The sequence below is a fragment of the Streptopelia decaocto genome (genome assembly GCF_964273445.1).
Source record: "Streptopelia decaocto genome assembly, chromosome: 2".
In the NCBI taxonomy this organism is placed as follows: Eukaryota; Metazoa; Chordata; class Aves; order Columbiformes; family Columbidae; genus Streptopelia; species Streptopelia decaocto.
The window spans coordinates 61,459,830-61,479,880 of NC_138655.1; the positions used below are offsets into that span (position 1 = coordinate 61,459,830).

A 20,051-nucleotide genomic window follows, 5' to 3' on the forward strand; every position below is an offset into this window, starting at 1 on the left:
TGCACACATGCCTTCGTTCACAGAACCATAGAATATTTTGGGTTGGAAGGGACCTTCAAAGGTCATCCAGTCCAACCCCCCTGCAATGAGCAGGGACATCTTCAACCAAATCAGATTACTCAGAGCCCCGTCCAGCCTGGCCTTGAATGTCTGCAGGGATGGGGCATCTACCAAATTGTGAACATATTTGTTAAATTTCAGTGCTCTAACATGAACACATTAATGAAAATCAAATGCATGCGATACTGAATAATATTTGTACCACTGTGTGTATTGGTACCTGTGTCACCTTTTGCTGTCATGTTCCCCTCCTACCAAAAGTGGACCTAAGGGATCCCATTGTCTCATGTGAGCACTTGAGATAAGACTTCTTGGGGGTGTAGTCACAACGACAGCAAGGATCAGAAAATGAAAAACCCTTTAATTGAAGCTTCATTTCAAAAGGACATAGCGACTAAAAATAATGCTTCTTTAAAGAGATATGGTTTATGTCTCTTCATAGGACAAGGTTATCACTTTGTATATAAAAACTGAATTTCCGTAATTTTCCTGTTAGTAATGTACATTAGAAATTTGGCTGGCCAGCTCAGAAAAAGCTGAACTCCTTTTTTTTCTTTCATCTTTTTGGGTAATTTATCAATTCTCCGTTCTCTTTTAGATAACATGTTATAAGCTTTTGTTTGCAACAAAAGTGATTTCTTTCAGTTGTTTGTTCATATGTATTCTCAATGTGTGCATGCAAGTATATCTGGGCCCCTGAGATCAAAGATGTTTCTTTCTTAATTCCACTGGGCACCTATGTAGTTCCCATCTCTCTCATGCTTGATTTGTGGCCAGAAATGGTCAGAGTTAATCTCAGCTGCTGGCTGGGATTGGAATATTCCTTGCCAGAGAACATCTTCTGCTGTGTCACAGATATCATCTTTATGACTGTACTGATTTGTCTGATGTATATCCCTTTGATTTTCCCAGACTGATAAGTTTTCATACCTAGTGCACACAGCATTCATACCAGACTGCAAGAATGGCTTTTTTTGTGCAAAACATCTTTCTAAATTCAGTGGGGTTTTTATTTTTAGTTTTATTTTTAGTTTTTTAGTTTATTTTTAGTATTTTTAGTTTTATTTTATTATCTGGAGGGACCTGGACAAGCTTGAGAAGTGGGCCCATGTAAAGCTCATGAGGTTCAACAAGGCCAAGTGCAAGGTCTGGCACCTGGGCTGGGGCAACTGCTTTGGGGTATCCATACAGGCTGGGGGATTAAGGGATTGAGAGCAACCCTGCCAAGAAGGACTTGGGGGTACTGGTGGATGAAATAATGGTACGTGAGTCAGCAATGTGTGCTTGCAGCCCAGAAACCAAATCATAACTTGGGATGCATCAAAAGGAGCGTGGCCAGCAGGTCAGGGGAGGTGATTCTGCCCCTCTGCTCTGCTCTGGTGAGACCCCATCTGGAGTCCTGCATCCAGGTCTGGAACCATCAGTACAGGGAAAACATGGACCTGTTGGAGAGGGGCCAGAGGAGTCCACAAAAATGATCAGAGGGCTGGAACAGCTCTCCTCAGAGGACAGGCTGACAGTTGGGGTTGTTCAGCCTGGAGAAGAATCCGGGGAGACCTTGTTGCAGCCTTTCAGTACTTAATGGACCTATGAGAATGGACCTATGAGAAAGATGGGGGCAGACTTTTCAGCAGGGTAATAGTTTTAAACTAAAGGCGGAGAGGTTCAGGCTCAGACGTAAGGAAGAATTTTTTTATAACGAGGGTGGTGAAACACTGGCCCAGGTTGCCCAGAGGGGTGGTAGATGCGCCATCCCTGGAGACAGTCAAGTCCAGGCTGGATGGGACTCTGAGCAACCTGATCTAGTTGCAGATGTCCCTGCTCATTGTAGGGAAGTTGGACTAGGTGACCTTTGAAGATCCATTCCAACACAAAATGTTCTATGATTTTCTTTATTGCTTCAATAACAATTATATCTCAGGTGAGTATTCATTCCTGCAGTCCTGGCTTGGAGCTTCTGTGTCTAAAGTGAGCCCTGCTGGATATCGAAGGCAAACCTAAGGAACAAGAGACTTTGCACTTGGCAGCTTTAGTGACTCGTAATTATCTTGCTAAGTCTGTGGCTGAAGTGATGAGAGGTGTTACCATTTGCTCATGGGACAAATGGAGTAATGCTGCTGTTACCACCTGGAATTCTCATTTGGATAAACTTCTGTGCTGCTCTTAATGCTGCTCTTCTGTGCACTCTACGTTCAGTGTCATGATTTGAGAGAGTTTTGTAGATCTGTGGTACATGTAGAGCACATAAGAGTCTTTCTGGTTGGCATATCATGGTTTCCTATGACAGTCCCTGTTATTGCTTCAGCAGCCTCCTCCTTCAGTGGCAGGAGAAGGAAGCTGCTGTAATTCTTAGTTAATTCTTAGGGGAGAGTTGGGGATTGCTGTGATGGGAATATCTGGAGAGACTGATGCACCAGTTGAGAATTAAAACTCCAAGCTGTTATTTATGCTCAACTACTTATGAATTCGTCTTTTAACAATGAAATATCAAACATTAATCAAAGATACTAGCCAAGTGTTAGGCATACAATATGGTTGTTCTGATGCCACTGTGGTTCTTAGTCTCTGAGGCAGCAATGGCGAGACTTGAGAGCCCTTGGATAAAGAAAGTGACAACCAAGGTGGGTGTCGTCTTTTATTTTTTTACCTGTGCTGCAAACGTATTTACATGTATACAAGTACCAGATGCATTTTTGTGGACTGAAAACAATCTGATCCAAAGAATTACCTTCTTTTTTTCCTGGGCTGGAACCGGTCTGTTCTGATTTGATCAGACTCTTGTTAAAGGTTCATCCATGTGGATGGTACTTCTGGTGGTTACAGATTAGGTCCTGCTGTCATAGTTTTACTGTTTTTATGCAGTTACAGCTCCTTTGGCAAACAGATATTCTGAAGTATTTTGTTTTCTACCTTAAGTCAAACAGTCTTGTGGAATGCCTGGATGTAAGGCAAAAAGGATATGTTTTACAGCTGAATTTAAGTCTCAGGAATAAACAAATCAACCAGCACTTGCTTTTCTATGTCAAGCAAAGACCTAGGGCAAGATTCTCACTACTCTCGCAGATCAAGCGGACTGCAGAGCCTTCGCTCTAGCCACCATCTATCACCAGCAGCGTTTTCAAATTGTGGGTAAACTGTCAATAAAAATTGTGTATGCCTCCTGATTGTGTATGACTTCTGAGCAGTTCAGTCATCAGAGAGTGACCAATTTATTCATCTCATTCCTTCGTTTGTACCTCACAACTTTGCTAAAGACCACAGGCCCTGTAGCTGCTGGATTGACTGAGTTATATGTGGTGGCACTGCTACTGCAGGCCCTACATGTTTTCTAGCCCACAGTCAACTATCTTTAGATTTGTTTTGATTTCCTTTAAAGACAGGCAAGAGTAGTTTCTTCTGATGACAAGGATTTCACTCCCAAGATAGCTCTTCCTATAGAAGCTCTGTATAAACATGGTAGTTCAGTCTGCAGTGCAATTTCTGAGCAGTTAGGAAGAGGCTACAACATTTCAAATGAGTTTTTGTTCAGGAAGAACAAAGGATTAAAATTAAGTATATTTGGCTCTATCCATTCCACTTTTAAGTAGAAACTCATTGAAACATCCTTATTTTGAGCTAATCTTGCAGCCTGTTTCTTGCACTTTCAACATACGTAGACTTTGCTCATTAGAATCTCTGGGAAGCTCTGTACAATCTGTCTGCAGAAAGTCAAATATTTCAAAACTCCTTTTTAGGGCACTTAGAGGTATGGTTCACCTGAGTCCCAAAAGGTTGAATCTACTTTGGAGAACTTCCTACATTAGACTGTTCATCCTGCTGTCTCTTTCCAGATGCAAGATGATGATATGTGGAACTGGTGCCTACTGCATCAAATTCTGTATCTTAAGTCCTAAACATCCTAGGAAATGGACTGGAACACGAGTAGGGAGACAGGCCAGTGTCTGAAGAAAGGGAAGGAGTGGAAAAGGGAGGGAGCGGAGTTATGGGAATGTTGGATGTACACATTGTGAGAAAAGAGAGGACATGAGCTATTTCTTGGTAGCGAGGTTGGTAGGCACTCTTTTGGATCATAATACTTATAACCATAAACCTTCATTTAGGTTTAAAGCATTTCTGCAGCCCCATTTAGCATAACAAATATGTTCTCTGCCGGTGTTGTGATTGTGGATGTTGATGGTAATCTCTCTTAGATGCAAGGCACTCCCAACACTGAGCCAAAGGTTGCATTTCAAAATTTAGGCAAAGAGGTTCACCCTTGTGTAGACTGAGAGGTTGGTATCAGCACTATGGAAAGCATATTGTGATTTCTCTTGATTTCTCTTTTTTTTTTCTTTAGTACCTTGTGCAGCTGTTAGATTAACAAACACCTGTTAGAGGTGACAGTTACAGATGTTTGATAACCAATGAAAATTAATAGAACATGTGATTCTTTTAGTTTAGGAGTGATTTGGTAAGGTGTGTTTAGAAATGTAATTACATACTGCTGCTGTCTACCATTATCACTTAACATTCATTAACTCCTCTGCATATTGAAACAAACATTTCTTGTAGCGCTACTAATTTTCTGATATATTTGGAAGGCGATATCCTGACAGAGTGAACACCTTCTGACTTTGAAGTTTTTGCCACTCTTCAGCTATTTTTAGTCTTCTCATTAAGCAAACAAAATATGTAGAGAGCCATTTGTTTTCTTACAGGTATCAGCTTAGCAATATACTGTATGATAAACAACCTATTTCAATTTTTTACTTGCCAGTGTTTTATTTTACTCTGACAGAATTGTGGATATTCAGACGGACAGTAGATCCATTCATGTTCAGCAGGAAAATTCAGGTTTAAAACAAATATAAAATATTTCATCACATTTTATTTGCTTTAGAAGAATACCCAGAAGAATATTGTTAAAGTAGTTTTATGATTTTAGTAATGGTGCACGAACAACCTCAGCATAGGTGTTTGGGGTATGCATTTCCTAAAATTGATTGTGTTTTCTTTGGTGTAGTGTTTGTGGTGTTGTGGGTTTGTGTTTTTTTTTTGTTTTTTTTTTTTTTTAATATGACCTGTTTCACTGGTTGTTAATTTTTAAGCTATTTATACATCACATTTTCCTGTGAATTTTAGAGCCTTCCTAATTCCTGACGTTTGGAGAGCAGGGGCGGTGAGGGGATGCCACCACTTGAAACTCTCTATTGTTCATTGAATATGTCATAGGGTACCATAAGGAAAGATCCACTTCTTGTTTTCAGAGAAATCCACTACTAAATTGCTTTTAGCTGACTAGTATTATTAATAATATATTTATATGTATAGTAGTTATTATTTAGTATTTCTCTTGGTTTGCATGCTTTTATGGCTTGAAAGAACAGACATGACCTGGTGGGCCCTGTTCTCTCACTTATGAATGCACAACTGCAAGTGTACTGGTGATGTTTTACATGGTACAAACTGTATTTCTTGTGTATAATATCATGCTGCATCTTTCCCTGTAATATTTGTCCCTGCGGTAGTGTTTAGTTGTGCCATCCAGCCTAGATGCTTGGAGCCACATGGTAGGATTCTTTTGAAGTAACCAAGTCCCAAGTTTTCAGCAGAGTTATGCACCAAACAGTGCAATGGCTTTCTCCCTCTTTTAAGGAGGCAAAGTGTGTGGTCTTTGGAAACTGTTGTCTATGCATGTGAACGACCATATTCCCTGTATGCCATGTGTTGTATCTCCAAATCTAAAAGTTCCCAATTGCACTCTCAAGTTTCCTCTCACTTTTATGTTTGTAACTGTTATCACATTCAGCACTTGGCTTATTAATGCATCTGCTGTTGAAGGGTGCTTTTTGTATTTAAAAAACAACAGCAATTAAAACAAACAAACAAACCAACAAACCAAAACCACCAAACACCAAAAAAAACAACCCCAAACCAATAAAATTCAGAATGGATCTATAGCTAATTTACAGGAAACCTTTCTGATTTTGAATCAAAAATATGTAACATCAGGTGAGGCACGCAATTAAAAAAAAAAAGAAGTGAGTTCCTTCATGAAGGAGGAAACAATGTAAATACTGCCAGTGTATTCCTCTTTAGCCACGGTCCTGTCAATGACAGACTACATTTCTGTCCTGGGTGGTTTACATTATAACATATATCTCTTAAAAGAGGGATGGTGAGAGGACTTGACCACTTTGGATGGCAAGATCTCTTCAAGTCATCTTGCGTGGGACAGTATTTTCCATTTTATTTAATTTTATCTTTGTAATCTGGTCTCTTCTGCCAGAATCTGTGAAAGAATATTATTGTGCCCATTGCTACTACTTTATCGCCATGTGTCTAATAATTCTCTCACATCTTGGGGGATGCGGGTTGGTGGAAGAAAGGAACAAGAATATGTTGAGAGATTCCTTTCTCTTCTGGGTGATAGATTTGGGAATATGCAGGAACAACACAGTCGATTGATTGATAGTGCACAACTCATCCATAATGATCTGTCTGATATAGCAGTAAATTATTCTTGAGATTGATGCGGGTCATTGAACAGTGCATTGACAATCCTGCTGTCTGTCATCCTCTTCAAAGCAAGTCAGGAACAGTGGCTGCCGTGATACTCCAGTCTACCCCAGGTGCAAGCTGAGTGCAGGTGTTCCACTAGTTGTTGTCTTCTCTCCATTTTTTTTTCCATTGGGCACTTCAGCTTCATTGCTAGCTCATTCCAATGCAACAATGCAACAATGAAATGAGGCATTTTTAGAAGAGAAGCTTGAGCTCCGTTCCACCGATGATTGCATATTGACATAAAATACATTTTTGAAAGTGTCGGCTTTTGAACTTTAGCAACAAAATATCTCCATGGAAAAGCTGAAAAGTTAATATATAATAAATATACCTGATTGTTGCATGGAAAGTTTTAAAAAAACTCTCACCTTCAAACTTAAGGCAGAAAGGATAGTAATTCTAAGAAATATAAAACTTATGTTAGTCTTTATATTCCATGAATTACCATTATATCCTTCTGTGTTATTCTGGTTTTTGCTTTGTTGGTGATGGCAAAGATGTCCCCATTTGCCTCTTTCAATGTCTCTTTTCAAGAGAAAAAGTTTGCATTTTTCCAAGTTGCTCACACTTGAAGATGAGAAGGAAGGAGCCACATACACCAAATGTAGGTGCTTTACTTTCCACTTTGTAATTATGAGCATGACTGAGGGTGGAGCATAAAATCGCCGTATCCTCCTTCAACACATGGGGTCAGCAGGGAGTGTGACGCCGCGGATCACAGCGCTCTCAGCATAGCAGACTGGGTGATTACGCACGACTTGTTATCCTTCTGAAATGCTATTGATTTTATTTTTTTTAACTTAAGAAGAGTAACCATAACTGTTAAGTGTAAGTAATAAGAGCTGCCTCATTTGGCTGCTAAGTGAGTCAGCAGATAACCCCAGCTTTCCTGTGCAGGGTTCTAGGACTTGACGTCCTGTCACAGAGGGCATGAAGTTTTTCAGATACTTGGATGTTTTCCACACTAGACTTCGCCCTGCCAGATATTTACTCGAACCTGACATCTTGTCACAAAGGGCATGAAGCCTTTCAGACTACTGGATATCTTCCACACCAGGCTCTGCCCTGCCAGATACTTTCTTTTAAATTGAGTCCCTTGCGCGCAGTCATGCAAGAGAGTTATCAGCACCCCAGTCTGGGCCCTTCAGAATCAGCAAACGTTCACGAATGATGGACTTGAAGAAATTCCCAGGAATGTAGGCTTTTGATGCATGGAAAAAAAAAAAAAAAAAAAAAGAGCAAAAAAATGAAACAAAACAAAACATTACTTGTTCATAGAAAACCATTGCTTTCTGGGCAGTTTTGTGTTTTCCTCTATGCTCTTGTTCCTGAAGCTGACCTGCTGAATACAAAATCCTGACAGAGATGAGATTTGGGTAGTAAAGTTTTATATCATGTTGAGACTTCAAAAACTTAAAGATTTTAAGTTCACATAGACTGTTTATGTACTATTTGACTAAGTGCTGATTTGAATTTATGAAGTTCTGCTTTTATGTGTAGAACGTACATACCTAAAGTACGTGCAAAAATCAGTAATTACATGTAGAAGTTTTATTAAACATTCTGAAATGCATGTGGGTCATGATATTCCTTGAGAACTGCACTATTTCTTTCTCTCACTGATACCCACGACTCCATTCGAACCACTCATTCGACTGAAAACAATCAGGGTTTGCAGTGTATTTCAACACAGAATAAAGAACAAGAGCACTTCATTCGGGTAATAAATAACAACATGGGCTCTGTGGTTCTTACTTGCCTGAACATACTGTCTCCCTTCTTGGCATGATCCATGCAGTTTGTTTGCCTTGATTTTCTGGTTTCTTGCCTCAGGTGAAGATACAAGGACAGAGATTCAAGCACAGATCATGGAAAACAAAAACTGTTGCAGACAAGATATAATATATTATTTTTCTCATATTCTGTGACGGTGTATGAAAGTTTAAGAGATTTTTTTTTTCCTTTTATTCCTTGAAGCTGTCAGATCTCCCAGGTGATTTATCCAAAATGGTAAACAGTTCTATCCTTTCTCAGTGCTTGAAACCTATGATAAAATCAAGTATTAAATACTAATAATTTGAAAATAATACTCTTCTATTCTGCCTTTTTTGTTGTTGTTGCTTTATTTGTAGGTGTGTGGGGGGGGTTGTTTGTTTGTTTGTTTTTTTAAAAAAAGCTTTCAAGTTGTTTTTTTCAAACATCCTGTGTAGTTGAAGCCAGCACATGTCATGCAGTAGCTTACCTGTTCTCTCAGAGTTAAATTCATGTATAAAGAGGTTCTGGACAGTTTAAAGGAGATGTAAAGGATATTGAGAATATGAATAAAGGTTAGATATTCATTGTTATTCTTGTGGACTTTTCTGCTGTCACTGAACATTGTTGTCGGCAAGATAAATTCTCCAAGAGCAATTGCAGAGAGCAATGTATCCACTGAGAAGTGATTTAAAATTGCTCTTCAACTGCTGGATACCTTGTTTGTAGAGTCCCACAAAAATAAATTCTCCTGCTGGTCCTTCTCAGCAGTTATACGCAATTACAAGATGACTCGTCTGTTGACACGGCTTCAAGTGACTTTCTGTTGGGGGTAAGAGGTAGCTGCTTCCTTAGAACTAGGTTAAGGCTGAGCACTTGTTAAACACTCAGGAAATAATAGATTTCGTTGCTTTTATGGTCCAGATGCTTGTTTCAGGGTGTGTGTGCGTGTTTGTTTGTTTGTTTGTTTTTAACTTGGCTTATCACTAACACAGTAATGTACATATTGAAAAGAACTATTATAGATTCAAAACATAATAAAACCTGGAATCTTTTGCCCTCTTAAAACAAGATACTTTACAGAGCACAATTCTCGCCCTGCAGAGAAAATGAGAGAACAGACAATACGTGACAGATTATTCATATTTCTTGGGTACTGTGATGATAAACATTGTACATGCTGAAGAACTTCTATTACACTGGAATAAAAAGTGGCAGTAAAGATTGTCCAATATGTTTTGTTTGTGTTTTTTTTTCTTTTTTTTTCCCCACAGAATTAGAAGTCCCTTTGTTTCTTTTGTTCATTAAAATGTACTTTTATAACTGAAAACAAGTCTGTAGAGGTTCCTAAATCAGTTACAGACATTCTCAGAGTGAGTCCAAGTGCTGTTTGAAGACTGCCATGGAATATGAGTGGACACGTTCCTACAAAGCCACAACTCTTCTAAACTGAAAATAGAATATTCTGCAAACTTATTTTGGGAAAGGTGCTCATTTATTTATGATTGACAGTTATTTTTATTTATAGTTTATGTGAAAAAAATTGTCTGTAGGGAGTATGGATGCTGTTCTGAAAGCTCTGTATCATTTTTCATCTTGTCTTTAATTTATCCTGAAGTTTGAACATAGAGTGTATAAGACAGAGGATGTTGCTACTTTAGAGCCAGAATAGTTGAAAAATCACTAAAGTTAAACCAACAGAATGCTGCTGTAAGCAAATGAAATCGTACCTGTTCCCCCTTTTCCACTGCAAGAGGAGGTTTCCAGGAACGCAGCCTTCCAAAGGAATGGAGGGAACTCCCAGTGACCATGACTTGGATGTACAGACGAGGTGTTTCTGCCTTAGGAGAGCAGCTGGGCTGTGACTTCTTGTTTTCCTGTGGGTTGGGGATGACTATGTTCCGGTCAGACTTTGTAAAACTGGTTCCGGGTCTCTAGTCTGGCCTGGTTTGTGTGTATTGGAAGCACAGAGTATTGCAATTAATGAGTTTTTCCTACTCACTTTTGATGTGTTTCTGAAACCAGTTAATTTCATCTAGGTGTTCCTGCTCCAGCAGGGGGATTGGACTTCGATCTTTCGAGGTCCCTTCCAATCCCTAACATTCTGTGATTCTGTGATTTGGACATTTCTATTTCCACTAGAATTAAAAAAAAAAAAGAGAAATGAGAAATTCAGTGAAGCCTGAATTGGTGCTCACAACAGCTGAATGAAAGAATCCCTTTGATTTGAAGATGTATTAAAGCCACATATCTTGAAAGCATTCACTCCTTGAGTCCTTACTGGTGCCAGCCAGACTTCCCTTAAGATTCATTTGAAAAGACCAAGGCTAAGTCATGTCTATCTATTCAGTTCTGGCAGTATCTTAGGAATAACTGATTTACCTCAGCAGAGGTAAGTTATTGGCATAGATAAAACCAATATTTTTTGACTACTAGAACAGTAACTGCTTAGAGACCCAGAGTTACTGAATGTACTGAAAACATTTTTTGTGTTTCTCTTGTGAAGCCAGCAAACACCACTACCACCTCCCTCTGAAAATCACCTGCAGCATTTAGTAAACATACACAAATGGTTCCTACACCTGTCATTTTTTTTTTTAAAGGCCTTCTTCAACCTCAGGTCCTAAGCCAAGATGTTTAGACTTTGCCTCAATTCTAAGAAAAAAGCAAATCATTTGTTTGAAGTGAGGGCTGTCTCTAGTAATATTTTTGTATCTTGTTCACAATTTCTGCTGTAAGTAGCAACTTGTATTTTTAAGGCCTGATTTTGTAAGGTGAGGAGCTGTTCCTGGGCTGTGCTGAGCACTCCAGGCTTGCACAGACCCACTCTCTGCTCCTCAAGTCCTAACTCTTCAAGCCTTACATTAAAAGCTTAAAACGTTAGTAGGTGCTGAGGCACTTACTGAGTCAGTCTTTATTTCATTTGTGCTGTGTAACAGCAGCAAAATGGTTACTCAGAACCTACATAAAACAGAGCAGAGCCAGCTAATGGGAGATGAATTGCTTCCCATTATTAACAAGGCCTTTGTCTTTGATTTTGCAGAAAGGTATGTCAATCTGTACCCCCTGCAGTTGTGTTGTATAAGAAATGTTCATCTTTTATGTGGAAGGTCCAAGTACACAGGTTCAGAAGAAAAAAACCCACATAACAAAAAAGAACAAACAAACAAAAAACAAAACAAAAAACCCACAAAACAGAAGCCCCACACAAAATAAAACCACCACAGAAAAGCCAAACAAACACATTCCTAGAAATACGTGTAGTTGGCTGGGATCTTTATATTCCAGATAAATGGCAAAGTATGCATTTACAACTTTGATTGCACATTGCCCTTTCATAGTAACATCTTTGAGTTTATTGTTTTCTTTTAGAGATGGGGGAGAATGGAGGTTTGTAACAGGAAATATAAGTATTACTAAATTAAAATCTGTTTGGTATCTCTAATGGCTGTGTGGTAATGGTTAGTATTTGTGGCGACAAGCGAGAGCAGTACATTTTGAATGCCTTGTGCTGTTATTAGAAGACATTATTTTACTTTGTTGCAATTATTTTCCCAATGTACAGTAATTCTGATGACACTTGCATAGTAATGATGGTGATGATATGATGGATTATTCACAGTTGTAATGATTATGATGCCATACTCCTAAATTGCACAGGGAAAGTATTTAAGGTATTTTCCTGAAAATAAGGAAATCACTATCATTTAAATATGACAGAATTCTATTCTTAGACTGTAAAGAAAGCACAAGAGAGATCCTCTGTAATAATGTGAAAGTGCCCAAAGTAGATCAGACATGGAGAAGCCACATTAACATATTTGTAAAGAAAAAGTACTGTCTCTTGGCTTTTGTGGCTCATATACCCCATAGTGCTGGTGTTTTACAGTCTTTCCATTGTCCATTACTGCAAACACGTCCAGATGAATTCAGCGTTTAATGTTAAAAATCTTATAACATGCCAGTTTGATTTGTAGCCCTTCATATCATGGAATGCTAATTAAAATCATATTTTTGCATATGTCATGCCTTTCATGTACATATGCAAATAGAGTCTATTGCCTTTCAGCTATTAGTAATTAACTTTATGAAGGACAGCTGTAATACATAATTAACGAAAATGTTTGCAAGCCCTTTTCACACTGAAAGTTACAGCAGTAAAATTTTTGCTTATCGAGAAAAACATTTAAGTTTGAAGATTCAGTCTGATATCTAAATTGTTTGAAGCAGTCACATGACATAATTAAATTGATGTTATGAGCTTATCAGCAGAAGAATGGTACTTGATAGGCCTCTATCTGTTTCATTACGGATGTCACCAAAATTAAAGTAAATTATCTGTATTTTGTTTGGTATAAACATAATGCCAGGTAGTATATCTTTTGTTGCTGCTGTTGATGTCTTGAACAACGTCTTGCCAGTTTGAACAATATTCCTGCCCAAAATGTATTCATGAATGTGTGTTTTGCCTTTTGCATTTTTTTTCCACAAAGCTATAAAATAACTAAGGCTATTAATTTGTTTCTATGTAAATCTTTTTGAATAATTAATACAATGAAGCTTGACTACATGTAGGCAGGGATTAAAGCATCTAATCTTGCTGTATTTTTGTGTTACTCATTAAAAACAATGGAACTACTTGTATGAAAAAGGGTTGCTGGGTGGCCCCATTGAGCCTAAATAAATTCAAAGGTGAAAGTAAAACTGTATTAGCTTATAACATGAGAAAATGTTTTCTAAGCAAAATAGACTATGTTATGAGTATATTGTATAAGATATTCTAATTTCTGAAGGGAAGCAGAAACAGGTTTTCTGTCCTTTGACCAGTGACGCTTGGTTGTGATTACTTACTTGTGAGAAAAATAGCCAGGTGACTGTAATCTGAACAAAACCTGTCATTACAGAATGGGCTCCCCGATTTCAGTTGTAATCTAGTGGGTTTTTAAAAGTCCACCTTTAAAATACGCTCAAGTGCATGCTCAAAACAGGGAAAAAATGTATTAATAAAAGAAGTAATCTTTGTGTGTTTTCTGCTTATTTTGTAGGGTGGCGTTTGTGATGAAGAAACATTTGAATACTCATTTACTGGGCAAGCACGGAGTTGGCACACCAAAAGAAAGGTAAACTACTTCAAAATTCTTTCTTATTTTACCTTGTACGATGTGTGGAGACCTTACGTGGAATATTTAGCTTACCCAAAATGAAGTCACCTGGACTTCTAGCTCAACTCCAACTACATAGTAACAACTTGTAGTCCATGTTTAAGTGCTCTGCCAGCGGGGTGCTCGTGACACGTCTCTGGGTGTCAATAGAAAAGTTGCTGAAGAAAGCAAATCTAGGCAAAAGGTGTCAGATTTGCACCTTTTGGGGATGTTTTTTGACAGGTGATATTATTTTCTCAAAATTTCCCTAGTTGTAACTGTTCCTTCAAGTACAAATATTATTTTTTTTTTCTTGCTGGCCTCGATGCTCATGGGTTTATAAAATGACTTTGTGAGATTTTTCTTGATCATTGAAGTATAAAGCCATAGACGAATCAAAAAGAAAATTTTCTTTTTTGAGCAGAAACAGAGATCTGGTCTTTTGACTATTTTCAAAGTGAATTAATTTATTTTTTCAATCTGTGTACAGTTACTTATTTACAAACTTTTTTTTTTTTTTGCGAGCGGGATTTTTTTTCTGTGGTTTAAAACGTAATTGGTTTACAAACTGAATGTCACTGCGTTTGCAGATAAGCGGGTTTTGCCTCATTTATTAGGCACGTTGTGGCATAGATATTGTTATTTCATTGAATTTTTGGGGCAACTTGATGATTTTTGGACAGCCAAAAGATGGCCTTTTCACTTTACATCTGGGTAGATGGGGGTGTTCTACCTACAGGGTTCATTGTTGGGCACCTGATACTGTTTGAAGTATTCCTAACTTGTAACTCATTCTTCCAGTGTAGGCTTGTGTAAATAAAGAGTATTTCCAGGTTTTGATATGAAAGAAGGGGAAAATAAATGTTAGCAAGGAATTGTAGGAGAACACTGCAAAACTCTCTCTGGGCCGTGTTAATTTCCCATTAAAGATGCTGGAAATGGGGGTCGATTAAACTCTTTCCCCACAGGTTTGTCACAGGTCAATCACAGACTGACCTAAGAGTAGAGTTTTAAATTAGTACACCATACATGCCCTGTGTTTGACTGAGCACCTATTTAAGTGGTGCTTATATTTTTAATAACTACAAAGTGCTTAACCAGAATTTCTCTAACACACGGTTATTTAAAGAATTTTGAGATACTCTGTTTCATCTAGAAAACAGAATGATGCATCGAAACAACAATTACAGTGTCATCCAAGCAGATACCATATTAAAGTTTACGCTGGTTATCTTTTGTCATAGCACAACAATTACGAAAAATGCTTTGCTCTGGTGGCTTATTTTGTAACTGGAAGCATTCAATACCAATATGTTGTCTTACAAGGGGGTACTTACTGTGTAATCACCATAAATACAACATAGAGATAAGTTGCGTTACCCTAGTGAATATGTGCGCAATAAAGGATACATACAATAGATTTCCAAATATAGTCTCTTAGCCTGAGAGGCGTATTTTTAGCGATCATCATCTCGAAATGAATTCCTAAACAAGCAGGATGCTATAATCTCAATCGGTTGTTGCTGGCTTTTGTTTGTGTATTTCTTCTGGAAACCTTCTGGCTGTTTCTGTTCTCCCCATTTCTTCCCATGTTCCTCCCAGGCTTTTTGGCCGGAGTCGGGGGTTCCCTCCTCTGCCCACCTCTCTGTGAACAGGCAGGTTCACAGCCCTGGCAGAGCTACAACAATAATGTAACTTTCTAGTAGCAGTCCCTCACTGGTGATGGTGGATGTTTAAAGCACATGATCAAGTGCAGTAAATACCAAACCACCATTGCTTCCCTTTCCCTGAGAATGTGATGCCTTAGGAACCAAAGAAATCTTTCTCCAGCATGTAAAACAATCACGTTGGGTATAAATGTATTATAAATAAAATTACATAGTGTTTTTACCTATTTAAAACATTAATGCCTTGATTACAATTTTGTAAGCTTGCTATTTTTTAATTTCTCTAGGACAATATAATCAGTTTATTCTTTGTTTTGAATTTGATTCTACCCTCTGATACATTGCATATAATAGCAAATACTAATAGAAGCTAGCTAAATAGGCTGTGACAATTAAATTAATAATGCATTTTATTTGCAAGTGTTTAGTCTTCATGGTTTGACTGATATATGCAAAGATGGTAATTTATTAAAAGTAAATTCATGTAATTGTACTACAGAGTTTGATGGACCAAAAAAAGTTGTCAGCATGACTATCATCAAAAACAGAAAATTGAAATAAGTTCAAAAGGGTGCTTGAAAAAAATAGTTATAACCCATACATCCTGAGAAATTGGTGCCCTTTTAACAAACTTCTCAAAAAGGAATTTCTGGTGACAAACATTGTGATAGTTCTGAGAGGGAGAGAAAGAAATACATTTAGAATTTAGTAAGTGGTACTGAGCTAGTGTAACTTGCTCTCTCTAGACTTCCATAACCCAGAACTACTGGGATTTTTTTGTATGCATGAAAGGGAGGTGTAATGGAGGCTGTGGAAATTTTTGTATGTGCAGATATAGAAAACAAGTATAACTCATAATAAGACTGCTATGAAAATAAATATTTTTATCTTTGCCTTTTATTTTTTGGAAGGCAAAATTTATTTAAAGGGAAATACATTTCACTTGAAAATCACAAAAGCTTAAAAAAATAGCCTTGTAGTAAAATGTTTGCACTTTTCAGCCACAAAAAAAACCCCTGCTACCTAGTACATTATGATCATTACCATTTAATAGCTAACTCAAAAGTGGAATGTTTTAACATAAAAATTCCTCTAAGGTATTCTGCCTGTTATTGGAACTGTGATACTGATTTATTGTCAACTTGAATGTGTCTCAAAACTGGCATGTTATCTGCTAAGTCCAAGGCCAGTACATATTTGGTACTTCAGTGTCAGTAATCTTCATGGGACCTATAACTATGTCTTATTGGCAGGATAAATCTTTGGCTACACCTTTATTGTGGCTATGAGACAATGTGTTTGAGGACAAGGTGAATGCATCAGTAGTGTTAATGGTGCTGAGTTCTAATTTCTGTTATGTCATTATGTTACTTAGGTATACATTGTGGCAAAACACAGAGCAAACAGAGATGTTTCACTATTGAGTTTAAGATAAATACATACACATAGAAATACGAGCAGGAAAATAAATATAAAATCACCAAGTCATCAGTGAGACTGAATTTTGCCACTATTAAGCACAACTCTGGATTTAGAAGTTTTTCATATGAAAAATACATTTAACTATTCTTTAGATTTTTTTTTTTTCAGAATACCGTTATTAGTATACAATATACATTTTATAGTATCTAAGACTTTGTTAATTAGAATTTTGTCTGATACATCTGTTTAAACTATTTTTTGCATAGATATATCAGAGAAAGGCCTTAACTGACAGTTGTTTAATTACCTCATCTTCTTTATGAATTTTAAATGATGAGTTGCCTCTGAAATAACTTTTTGCATATGAGTAATCCCATTGAGTCAGATAGGATCATTCACATCTATGAAGTTGCTTGGAACACAAACACTTGCTGAACTGGAATCTGTGTTACAAAACATTTTCTGTAAAGTTCATCAATAGTATGTTTTTTAAGGTAGTTCTGGCTTTTTTTTTTTAATGTTTTCATGTGCTTTAAAAATGGGATCAATGTTATGGTGCTAGTAACATCATATGAAGATCATGTGTTTTTCAAATAATCTTAATTGATTGGAAAAGCTGTGTAATGATTTCAACTTGAGAGCAACAGCTATCAGTAAATGCCTACTACTAAGTAGTAGCAGCCTAAATAGATACGATTTTTCAAATAATGTTGGAAAACAGTGTACTACTAAAATTTGTGTGTTTTACACAGCTGCTTTGAAGTAAACAGAGGCCTTAAAAAGTAAAAAAGGAGCGTGTTGTTCAGTGTAGTTGCATATAAGCCCAGAGTGAATTTTGGAATATCCAGTGCTACTAATGTGTGGGTACAAACATTGTAAGGTATATGAGACTGCCTGCTATGTCATTGGAAGGCATTGTTGAAATCTGAAAGAAAAGTAGCCAGGAAAAATGAATAGCGGGTTGATATTTTGTAAATTTTGTTTTATTTTGTATTAAATTACAGTGCCCTGATATTTCCATTTTCAATGTAAAACTAGAAGTAAATGAAGTCCATCAGTCCAACCCTCTGCTATTTAGCTGAATTGTTAATCCTTCTTTTGAAACATTTTTCTTTCTTCTAGTAGATAAATTTCTGATAGTAGTAATTATTTGATATGCCCATTTTGGATACTGTTAACCTGTAAATGCAAAGTAAGGAAATCTATTTGATGTTACCCAGACTTTAGGAAAACAAGTAACAAAAGTCAGAGTGATGTGTCATACATGCATACATATATGTAGACCATCATCTTGCAATAACTTACCCATGCTCTGAAAGAACAGAATAGAACAGAATAGAATAATTTTGGTCAGAAGAGACCCTCAGGATCATCGAGTCCAACCATAACCCAGCTCTAGCACTAAACTGTGTCTGTAAGAATATCATCTAAATGCCTTTTGAAATACCTCCAGGGATGGTGACTCCACCACTTCCCTGGGCAGCCTGTTCTAGTGCTTCACAATGCTTTCCATGAATATTTTTTTCTTAATATCTGATCTGAACCTTCCCTGGTGCAACTTGAGGCCATTTCCTCTTGTCCTATCACTTGCTACTTGGGAGAAGAGACCAACCCCCTCCATGCTACAACCTCCTTTCAGGTAGTTGCAGACAGTGATCAGGTCTCCCCTCAGCCTCCTTTTCTCCAGGCTAAACAGCCCCAGTTCCCTCAGATGCTCCTCATGAGATTTGTGCTCCAGACCCCTCACCAGCTTTGTTACCCTCCTCTGCACTCTCTCCAGCACCTCAGTGTCTTTCTTGTAGTGAGGAGCCCAAAACTGAACACAGGATTCAAGGTGGGGCCCCACCAGTGCTGAGTACAGTGGCACAATCACTTTCCTGGTCCTGCTGGCCACACTAGATCTGATACAAGCCAGAACTGGACAGGGTGCTAGATCATGAGTGACTATCTCACAGAAAGGTTTCCAGTTAGAGGTGTTGGTAGTTCCTGTGGATACACAGAGGGCAGGAGACCTGCAGCCACTGAGGGGTGATGTGCCGAGTCTTGCCATCAAGCTTTGTCATCATCTTTCACCGCTTCTTGCAAATAACTGAGCTTTTCAGCTGAAACCTAACATTTACTAGTTTAACTGGATGGGAATGAAAACCTTAATTAATTGATTGTTTCCTGAATTTGGCTTAAAAAGGGTCTTGGAGAGGTATAGAATCATTCTTTGGAAAAGCCCTAAGGAAGGAAATGTAGCTTTTCCTTAATGTATTTGCCAGTCAGAAGCTTGTGATGAGCAGAGGGAAGTGGAAAGGACTCAACGTTTTTAATCGGTTAGGAGCTAAAGTTTTACCCAAGATCTGTGTGAAGCTTTCAGTATTTTGGAAGTTTACCTCCAAAAGCAATACTTTCCTGTGGGGTTCAGCTCTTGGCTGATGCTGAACTCTTTCGGAACAGGAGTGTAGGTGCAGGCTCTGCAGCCACTTGCTGCCCGAGTGCCCTTCTCTGCCCGTGACTGACCCAAGGAACACGAGGGAGCCATTGGGGTTACCTGAGCTTCCTCAGGCACCAGAAGTAGGTGATGCGCTGAAAATTCACAGCTAGCTTTCCTCTTGGCTTCTTGTCTGTGCATGCATCATAGGCGTTTGCTTCACTCCGAAGAAAAGCGTAGGCAGCCATTTATACTTTTGAAGACTGCTTTCACAAAGACGAGTGATAAATTCAGCATCTTATCAGAAAGAAAAATAACAACTGGAAGACTGTAAAAGAATGAAGTTACTTCTACTCATTATTTGTTCTTCCTATCAAATCCTGGCAATCTTATAACTTTGTTCAGAAGGAGGAGCAATCTGAAGTAAGTTTATTATCGTTGGCAGGTATGATGTGAGATGTTTTGGAAATTTGTGTAGTTGGCAATAATCTTCCTGTTGGGAAGGCTTAGCTGCTGTGGGTAGAAGATAGAGGGAGCGCCTAATGGGATGCACACTGCCCACAGTGAGCACCTCTGGCTAATTTTAAGTGTCGTAACAAGATATAAATTATGATCTCATTGTACTCATAAACAACCGAGTGCTCCCTAGAGCCTAGGTTATTAGTTTCATTAGCAAGTGTATGCTAACATTGTCTGCGGATCTGTTGAAGATAGTTGCTGAAAGCGGCAGGGTTTTTTTCACAACGGTCTGTTTCCAAGAAAAACACGGTTCATAGTTCCGTACTATCGGCCAAAAAGTAGCTGCAAGCTGATCCCTCCTCTGTTGCAGTCAGCTGGAAGTAAGTTGTTTCAGTATTGTGTCCCAGCTTGCTGCTTCCTCTGCCAAAGTCAACCGGGCCAGCCGAGAGGGTGCGAATCAGGATGGTGATATATCCCTTAAATTCCTTTTTACCTGCACGGGATTGGAAGCGAGAGGCCTGTCCATGCAGTTATGCAGAGCATACTACAGTACTTTGAACTTGTAGGGTGTTGTACTTCCTGGCATTTATG

The 20,051-nt window shown here is 38.2% G+C and overlaps 1 protein-coding gene across 3 annotated transcripts in view; it reads left to right on the top strand.

Annotated features, from left to right (window-relative positions):
• Positions 1-20,051, top strand: part of ZNF407 (zinc finger protein 407) — a 348,213-nt gene that overhangs the window by 122,748 nt on the left and 205,414 nt on the right. For all 3 annotated transcript variants that reach the window (XM_082045091.1, XM_082045093.1, XM_082045092.1), the window contains exon 4: positions 13,401-13,475. In XM_082045091.1, the coding sequence (XP_081901217.1) occupies positions 13,401-13,475 (75 nt within the window). The remainder of the gene's footprint in view (positions 1-13,400; positions 13,476-20,051) is intronic.